Source organism: Mauremys reevesii, linkage group 20 (assembly GCF_016161935.1).
Source record: "Mauremys reevesii isolate NIE-2019 linkage group 20, ASM1616193v1, whole genome shotgun sequence".
In the NCBI taxonomy this organism is placed as follows: Eukaryota; Metazoa; Chordata; order Testudines; family Geoemydidae; genus Mauremys; species Mauremys reevesii.
Window position 1 is genome coordinate 2,240,412 of NC_052642.1, and position 9,193 is coordinate 2,249,604.

The window sequence follows — 9,193 nt, forward strand, 5'->3', positions numbered from 1 at the left end:
GTAAGGGGTGCAGGGGACAGGAGAAGTTTAAGGGGTGCAGGATGTAAGGGGCACGGGGGTGTAAGGGGTGCAGGAGTGGGTGTAAGGGGCCAGGAAAGGGGGCCGGGGTACAGTGTAAGGCGTGGCCGGGGGGTGTCTCTGGCGCTGCCCCCGCCGATCGGGCTCTCGCTCCGTCCCCAGCCGCGCCCCCGCCGGAGCGCAGAGGCGCAGCCGGGGCGCGGAGCCCCGAACCCCGGGCGGGCAGCGCCGCAGCCCCTGCGCCTTTAACGCCGCCCCCGCCCTGGGGGAGGTCCCGGCGGCCGGGCCCGCCCCCCCGGGGGTGTAGCCGGCTCCGGGGGCTGGCGGCGGCTCAGCGGCTGCGGAGCAGGAGCGGCAGCGGCAGCGGCGGCGGCTCCGAGATCCCGGACCGGCGCGTCCGCCTGTGCCCGGCGCATGGAGCCCCGGCGCGGCCGGGCGCCCCGCGGGGGTCCCTGCCCCTGGGCGCCGCTCTGAGCCGCCCCTCGGCGCCGGCCGGGGCTCGGTGCCGCGGGAGGGAGCCGGGCTGCGGAGCGGCGAGCGAGCCGGCCCCTGCCATGGGGCTGGCCGGGGGGCGCGGCCCGGCCCGGGGCTAGGCGAGGCGGCGCGCCCGGGGGGGGGCCTGGCCGGTGCCCTCCATGCCCGGCGCAAGATGCGGGCGGTTCTGTAGCGCCCTGGCAGCGCCCAGCCCTGGCGGCAGCGGGGGGCCGGGGACGTGCCCGGAGCCGGCCATGGCAGCCCTGCGCCTGAAAACCCTCCTGTCCTTCCTGTGCCAGCTGGGGCTGGCCTGCAGCTTGGAGATCGGCTCGTACGACATGGAGCGGGGCCGCGAGGCCAGGTGCCAGCCCATCGAGATCCCCATGTGCCAGGGCATCGGCTACAACATGACGCGCATGCCCAACTACATGGGGCACGAGAACCAGCGGGAGGCGGCCATCAAGCTGCACGAGTTTGCCCCCCTGGTGGAGTACGGCTGCCACGTCCACCTGCGCTTCTTCCTCTGCTCCCTCTACGCCCCCATGTGCACGGACCAGGTGAGCACCAGCATCCCGGCCTGCAAGCCCATGTGTGAGCAGGCCCGGCACAAGTGCGCCCCTATCATGGAGCAGTTCAACTTTGGTTGGCCAGAGTCCCTGGACTGCGGCAAGCTGCCCACCAAGAACGATCCCAATGCCCTGTGCATGGAGGCGCCCGAGAACGCCACCCCCGGGGACGCGCCGAAGGGGCAGGGCATGCTCCCGGTGGCGCCGCGCCCCAGGCCCTCCGGGGCTGGAGAGGGCAGGGGGCCGAACAGCTTGGGGTCATGTGAAAACCCCGAGAAGTTCCAGTATGTGGAGAAGAGCCTCTCCTGTGCCCCCAAGTGCTCCCCTGGGGTGGATGTGTACTGGTCCCGGGAGGACAAAGATTTTGCCTTCATATGGATGGCAGTTTGGTCAACACTGTGTTTCGTCTCCACGGCCTTTACGGTGCTCACCTTCCTGCTGGACCCGCACCGGTTCCAGTACCCGGAGAGACCCATCATCTTCCTCTCCATGTGCTACAACGTCTACTCGGTGGCCTTCATCATTCGCTCGGTGGCCGGGGCCGAGAACATAGCCTGCGACCGGGAGAACGGGGAGCTGTACATCATCCAGGAAGGGCTAGAAAGCACCGGCTGCACCATTGTCTTCCTCATCCTCTACTACTTCGGCATGGCCAGTTCGCTCTGGTGGGTCGTCCTGACCTTGACTTGGTTCCTGGCAGCTGGGAAGAAATGGGGACACGAGGCCATCGAAGCCCACAGCAGCTACTTCCACATGGCTGCGTGGGGCATCCCAGCCATGAAAACCATCGTCATCCTCACCATGCGGAAGGTGGCAGGAGATGAGCTCACCGGGCTCTGTTACGTGGGAAGCATGGACGTCGGTGCCTTGACGGGGTTCGTGCTCATCCCGCTGTCCTGCTACCTGGTGATCGGCACCTCCTTCATCCTCACGGGCTTCGTCGCCCTCTTCCACATCCGGAAGATCATGAAGACGGGAGGCACCAACACAGAGAAGCTGGAGAAGCTGATGGTGAAGATCGGGGTCTTCTCCATCCTCTACACGGTCCCGGCCACATGCGTCATTGTCTGCTACTTCTACGAGCGGCTCAATATGGATTACTGGAACCTCAGGGCGTTGGAGCACGGCTGCATGGCCTTCCCCGGCAGGCGCAGCACCCACTGCTCCTTGGAAGCCTCGGTACCCACCGTGGCTGTCTTTATGCTAAAGATTTTCATGTCGCTGGTGGTGGGCATCACCAGTGGCGTGTGGGTGTGGAGCTCCAAGACGCTGCAGACCTGGCAGAGCCTGTGCAACAGAAAACTGGGCATGAGGACTAGGGGAAAGCCTTGCAGCGGGGTCACTTGCACGGGGGCGCATTGCCACTACAAAGCCCCTATGGTCATGTTACACATGACCAAACCAGACCCTTACCTGGACCATCCCACCCACGTCTAGCAGGGGGTCTCCCTTTGACTGCGGACGCAGCACAGAGAATCTCTCACGGGTAAGGGGCTAGGAGGGAAGGGAATGGGCCTGCTGAGTGCGAGCCCAGCTGTTTGGGGGGCCAGGGCTGGCCAACAGCACGGAGCTCGCGCCCAGCTGACCGGCGGAGTGGGGGGAAGAGGAGGTTGAGTTGGGAGGGGGCGAATGCACCCTGGCATGTGGGTACTAGAGCCGAGGGACCCGGAGGGAGCTCCTTGGCCCGGGATACCTGCTAAACCGGTAGCTGCTTTTCCTAGAGTGTTTTGTTTTGTTTTGTTGCTATTGCCAAACCCAGTGACTGGTTTAACCCTTGGTTTGGGGGGGGAGGGAATAATCCAACCTGAGGTTATTTAATTCTGTAATTTATTTTAGAACTTTTTTTAATCATTAGCTGCAAGGAATGGAAACAATAAACCCTGATGTGTTACTTCAACTGAGCCTCGCGCTGTTTGGGGGGGCTGAGGGCTGGGGGGGTGACCCCCCCGACCTGAATGGAACCGGGCTGGGGAAGGGATCAGGCTGTGCTAGCCGAGCGCTAGCAGTGGGGCTGGTAGTTAGCAGAGGGACTCCAGGGGCGTGGGGGTCAGGACGAGGGGCCGGGCTGCCCTCAGCTCTGTCCCCTGGACGAGTGGCGTGGGGTGGTGAGCTGCAGAGGGGAGCGTCGCTTCTGCCAGAGGGGACAGTGGTGCTGCTGAGTGGGGGGAGTGGGGGCTCCCCTTCTGTCCCACACCTGAGCCCCCCACAGCTCCACTGATGCTCTGACCTGCAGCCCACCCGCCCCATAGTCTAGTTCGGGGCTCCCCACACAGCTCAGTCCTTGCCCCCTTTGCCCTGCCCTCCCAGCCCCGGCCAGCCCTAGCCCCCAGTGTCCTAGCACAGCTCCCCTCGGAGGCTGGCCCTGGGGCTTACACACCAGCTGTCTGTGCTGTTTGCTCAGAGGAGAACCCCAGGCTCCCTCCTGCATGGACAGCCTGGAGGCCAGGGATCATTCAGGCCACAGCTCCCCCCACTCCGGTCCTCTGCTTTGCCATGGCTACTGCCCGGCCAGCTCCCCTGGGCGAAAGGCAGGGCCCATGGCAGCTCCCTCGGCAGCAGCCCCTGCAGCAGCCTGGCCCTGCGACTCCTCGCTGGGTTCTGGAGCATGTGCTCCCCGGGGAGATGCTGCAGCTGCCAGCCAATGAGCAGTGGGCGGCTGTTTTGTAAACGGGTCGATTTGGGAGGCGTGTGTGCGTGTGGGGGGGGACATGGGGCCAGTCTGACTCCAGGACTGTTTGTTTTGCTGCGCTGTTGGAGCTGGCCTGGGTTACTCACCCCCCTGCCCCCCGGGGAGGCTCCCTTCCCCCTCCCCTTGGCCGGGGTAGCTGCATGGCTCCCCGGTGCTAGTTTTGGCACCCTGCTCCGCCCGCCCCCCTCCCGCCGCAGGAGACCGGTTTTCATGCCGAATGTCAGGCTCATGAATAATGTTTTCCACTCGGCTCCCCGTAGGTGATTTGTGCTGGTACCTCACGCCGCCAGAGCTCAATGCCAGGCGAATAACCGTGCGGGGGGAGCCCCAGGCCTTCGACAGTGGAGGGGAAACACATCACTGTCTGCTTCTCCCCCAGGAAAGTCCTGAGCACACACCCCGGGCCAGCATGGGAAGGGGGATTTAGCTCCCTGGGGAAGCTCTGGGGCTGGACCGGGGAGGTGGGGTATTCAGTGCCTGGAAAAGGGGTGAGGGTTGTGTGAGGGGGAGGGAGAAAGGGGACATGGGCATTTGGGGGCTGACTGGATGGGGAGGATGGAGGGGTGTCCCTAGCCCGAATGGGGAATGTTGGGGTCTGAGTGGAGAGGTGGGCTCCAGGCCGAGGGGGGAGGGGCTCAGCTTGGCTTTGAGGTGCGGAGAATGGAAACTTGTGCGGCTTAATTTATCCTCTGATCTGGTTACAGTCCCATCTCGGCTTCCCCATTGTCCGGAGAGACACTCGGCGCTCAGCTGGTGGAATGAGCTTCCTGGGGGAAGGGGAAGGGGGAGGGGGGGAGCGAGCCATGGGGCGCGGGGAGGGGAGCCGGCTTCTCGCCGCAAGTGAGGAATTTGCTGCCCAAACACCACGTAGCTCCGGGTGCACCTGTGTGCCTCTGGCGTGCGGTTTGCACACGCATGTGTACGTAGCTGGGTGCACGGGACTGTCCCCGTGGGTGCACGCGCACGCATTGCTGTGTCTTGGTGTGTGCGGCTGTGCTGGCTGACTGTGTCCTGACGCTATGGGTCACTGGGCCTGCCTGTGTGTGTTAGTGTGGGGCTGGGCCTGGGGCTGAACCGCAGTCCTGGCACTAGGTCGCTCGCTAGCGGGGACGCGCTCGTTAAAGGGCTGGATCCTCTGCCCCGGTGTGCAGGACTCTCCGTGCAGGAGCAGGATCGGGCCCTACGCTGAGGCCATCACGTTTGTTCCAGGAAGGAATTTGGGTTGCTCTCAGACGGGGCCACAGGGCACAAAAGGTGCCGTTATTCCTACCCTGGGCCCAGGTTGGCGCGGTCTCAGGGCTCAGCGGCGCCCCGTGCTCCGGCGAGCGCCAGAGTTAAACCCGCCAGGAGACTCTGCCTGGCGTAGAGAAGAAGCTGCGAGGGTTTGTCCCAGCGAGCAGTTTCCCTGCAGAGAGCCAAGTGTGTTAAAATGTGGGCAGGTGGGTGTGTGGGGGGGAGCTCTTGGGCCTAGAGTCGAAAGCCCACGGGGGGGGAGGCACTGCAGGCAGCCCTCCAGCAGGACCAGACCCACCTGGCTGGCGGAGGAGGGCAGGCGCCTGTGATTTAGAACAAAGCTCCCAGGTCCCTTTATAAAGGAGCCAGAAAGGGCCCGGGCTCCGCTCCTCACCCTCCTGTGCCATTGCCCAGAGGCTGCTCGGCTGCGGGGGCAGGACACGTGCCGCGGGGGGCAGGGAGGCTGCGGGAGGAACTGGTCCTGCGGCTCCTGCCGCAGAGCAGTGCCCTTGGGAAAGAGGCCCGAGGCTCCTGGGTCACAGCCCTGTTCTCGAGGCTGCAGGGCGGCCGGCCGGGCCCGGAGCAGGGCCTCGTGGTGCAGTGTTTGGGGCAGGGAGGGCAGGTGCTGTCAGCAGGGAGTCGCACAGCCCTGGGCAGGGGTAGGGGGTAGCAAGGCCTGCGGGATGCACCCAGGGGCAGGGAGCTACGTGCGGAGGTGGGGCCTGTTTCAGGGCATGAGTGGGGAGCCCCAGCTACCGGAACCTGCCTTAGGGCCTGCGGGGCTGGCTCAGACCGGCCCTGGGGTGGGGGCAGGAGGGCCATGCTCCCAGGCGCTCCTGCCAGCTGCTGCCCTGAGGAGGAAAAGGACCTGGAGCAGATTCTGTGCCTGCAGCCCCTAGCTTTGGGGTCTCCGTGCACAGGTCAGTGCAACCAGTTGGCATTTCCACCTGCCATCTCTGCCCCCCCCCCCAGGGGGCATGGGGCAGGACGCCAGGAGCTCTGGCAGTGGAGAACCAGCTCTGTGGGTGTCCCACTCTGCCTCACTCGGGGGGGAGGAAGCTGGCCTGGAGTCGGCCCCTGAACATCCACCAGCTCCTGCGATCTCCCCCAGGCTCACCTGGAGAGCTTCCCCTCCAGCCCCCGCTGCACTGGGCTCCTCCCTGCCCTGCTACCCAGAGCAGCTGCAGGCCAGCGGGGGGTCCTGCCATGGGCGAGGCGCTACCCACGCCCTCACTGGCAGGGCCGGCCTGGGGCAGGCTCCCCTGGAGGGGGGAAGGGCTCCCTGGGCAGCTGGTGCTAATGTACCCGCAGGTGGTGAAGGCCCAGGAGCACGGGAACAAGCAGCCATGCCAGTGTTTATCTCCCAGCTCTGGTTCACTGCACTGCACAGGCCCTAGCCCATCAATGGGGGGTGTCCTCTGCTCGGTGCCAGCACTGCCAGGGGCCCTCCCTGACCACCCCGGGCACCCCCGCGGCATTGAACAGTAGCTCCGACCCACCCCCTGGCACAGGCTGGGATAGCTGCACCCCAGAGGGGGATTCACTTTGGCCCCTCCCTGGGAGCCCCACAGGCAGGAGCTGCTGGGGGCCTGTGGGGCAGTGCCCTGAGCAGCCAGCCTAATCTAGGGCTGAATGGAGCTGCACATAGGGGGGCTAAAAGATGCCGGAGCCGCCCTGCCTCCTGCGCTGGCAGCGCCCCTGGGGCCCGGCCCTCGCTTTGGGGCCCTGGAAAGGGGAAGGTTTCTCCTGCTCTGAACTGGCGGAGGAGGGATAAGGCAGGAGGGCTCAGGGTTGGTGGTGCAGGTCCCCAGGTGAGAGACGGCGATGGGGAGGTGGCTGTACTGGGTGCTGGGTTCACTGCGGAGCCTCACCTGCAGCGCTGCAGCTCAGCCCATGTAGCTTCTGCAGGCCGGACCCATGCTGGGAGGCTGCAGACAGGCCGGTTCCTGTTCCATGGGGCAGGTGGCCTCCTCCTGCGGGGACCTGGCAGGTTGCCTGCAGCAGGCCACGCGGGCAAAGGGAGGGCTCCTGGCACAAAGGAGAAGGGCCCGCTACTAGTCTCGACCCCCCCCCTGCCATTGTGTGGCTGCCTCTCCTGGCCATCCCAACCCTGACAAATGGGACCCGCTGCACGAGTGCTGAGCCCAAGATGGGCCTTTCACCCCCTGTGCCCTGGTAGCCCTGAGCTGGGGCACAGGCTGGTCTGCAGGGCCTGCTGACTCGGGGCAGTGGCGTGCTTCTGGCATGCCCAGCAGGCGCTCTGTTGGGGCCAGTGCCCGGCTGTCTGGCTTGGCCAAGGGGTTCCTGCCTCAGCCCTGCAGAATCTCATTCCTTCCCACAAGGGAGTGCGGGCGTGGGAAGCGTGGGGGATGATGGAGGGGGTTGGGAGGATGGCGGATGATGGGGGTGGGATGATGGGGATGGAGGATGGGGCGATGGGGGATGGGGATGATGGAGGGGCGTGAGGCATGCTGGAGGGGATGGGAGGATGGGGACGATGGGGGGATGGGAGGATGGGGATGATGGGGGATGGAAGGATGGAGGGGATGGGGATGATGGTGGGGATGGGATGATGGAGGGGATGGGAGGATGGCGGATGATGGGGTGGGATGATGGAGGGGATGGGAGGATGGGGACGATGGCGGGGATGGGGACAATGGGGATGATGGAGGGGCGTGAGGCATGCTGGAGGGGATGGGAGGATGGGGATGATGGGGTGGGATGATGGGGATGATGGGGATGTAAGGATGGAGGAGGATGGGGATGATGGTGGGGATGGGATGATGGAGGAGGATGGGGGATGATGGAGGGGCGTGGGGCATGCTGGAGGGGATGGGAGGATGGGGATGATGGGGATGGAAGGATGGAGGGGATGGGAGGATGGGGATGATGGAGGATGGGATGATGGAGGGCGTGGGGCATGCTGGAGGGGATGGGAGGATGGGGATGATGGGGATGGAAGGATGGAGGGGATGGGAGGATGGGGTTGATGGTGGGGATGGGTTGATGGAGGAGGTTGGGGGATGATGGAGGATGGGATGATGGAGGGGGCATGCTGGAGGGAGATGGAAGGATTGGGGATGGAAGGATGGAGGGGATGGGAGGATGGGGGCTGATGGTGGGGATGGGATGATGGAGGAGGATGGGGGATGCTGGAGGGGCGTGGGGCATGCTGGAGGGGGATGGGAGGATGGGGGATGATGGGGACGAGGGAGGGGGATGGGAGGATGGGGGATGAGGATGATGGAGGAGGATGGGGGATGATGGAGGGGATGGGATGATGGAGGGGCGTGGGGCATGCTGGAGGGAGATGGGAGGATGGGGGATGATGGGGGGATGGAAGGATGGAGGGGGATGGGAGGATGGGGGATGATGGTGGGGATGGGATGATGGAGGGGATGGGATGATGGAGGGGCGTGGGGAATATGAGGAATGACGCAGTCTGCGTGTCGGAAAGGGGTGGGCCAGGGAGAGGACACCTGCAGAATCGCCAGGTGGGGGACAGGTGAAGAATACCATGAGCTGGGGCATGGGCTAAGTTATGTCCCCTAGTGGTCAAAGTCCATCTTCTGAGCGCCAGGGGCTTTCAGCCCCGCAGGGCTGAGCAATAGCAGCCTGGGATGCCCTGGAGCACCTGGGGCTTCGAACAGATCTGGATCCCGCCAGGATCCCACTCCCACCAGCCTGTCGGCAGAGAGGCGATGGTGCCCTGCTGGGAGCTGCAGGCCGCGCCAGGGCAGGGCTGTCTCTGGTATCTTCTAAATGTGCTGCATTAGCTGACAACAGAGCCCCTCCGGCCCTCCCCTGCCACCAGCTTGGAAGGAGGCCTGGAGGCTGCCCACGCTTTCCAGGTGCTCCTGCTGCATCACCCTCGCGGGGCACCTCCCCCTGTCCTCTGCAGCTGGGTTCTCCACTTGGGAATCTGAGCTGCTGCCACTGGATTTCAAAGGCACAATCCTCAGCCCTCCCACACGGAGCAGGATCAGAGCGCAGGGGCTGGAAAGCACCGGGCGTTCCCCATCTGGCTAGTCCCAGTTAAACTCCAGCAAGACCAACTCCCCAGGCACCTCCAGCAACACCTGGCAAGCGTGTGTCTCCCCAAGGAGCAGGGTTGCTGCGGCATCCTGGGCAGTCTTCACTCTGCCCGCTCCAGGAAGAGGCACACAGCCAATGCCAGCTGCTAGGCAGGCTGTTTGCTGAGCTGCTGAGGAAT

At 65.0% G+C, this 9,193-nt stretch overlaps 1 protein-coding gene across 1 annotated transcript; it reads left to right on the top strand.

Annotated features, from left to right (window-relative positions):
* The first annotated feature begins 372 nt into the window (after nt 1-372).
* Nucleotides 373-2,955, top strand: FZD9 (frizzled class receptor 9). The gene has a single exon (XM_039508533.1). The coding sequence runs from the start codon at nt 654-656 to the stop codon at nt 2,493-2,495; it is 1,842 nt and encodes a 613-aa protein (XP_039364467.1). The 5' UTR covers nt 373-653; the 3' UTR covers nt 2,496-2,955.
* Nucleotides 2,956-9,193: the final 6,238 nt, after the last annotated feature.

Coding starts and splice junctions, on each gene's coding strand:
- FZD9 (XM_039508533.1), top strand. CDS start 654: ATGCCCGGCGCAAGATGCGGGCGGTTCTGTAGCGCCCTGGCAGCGCCC.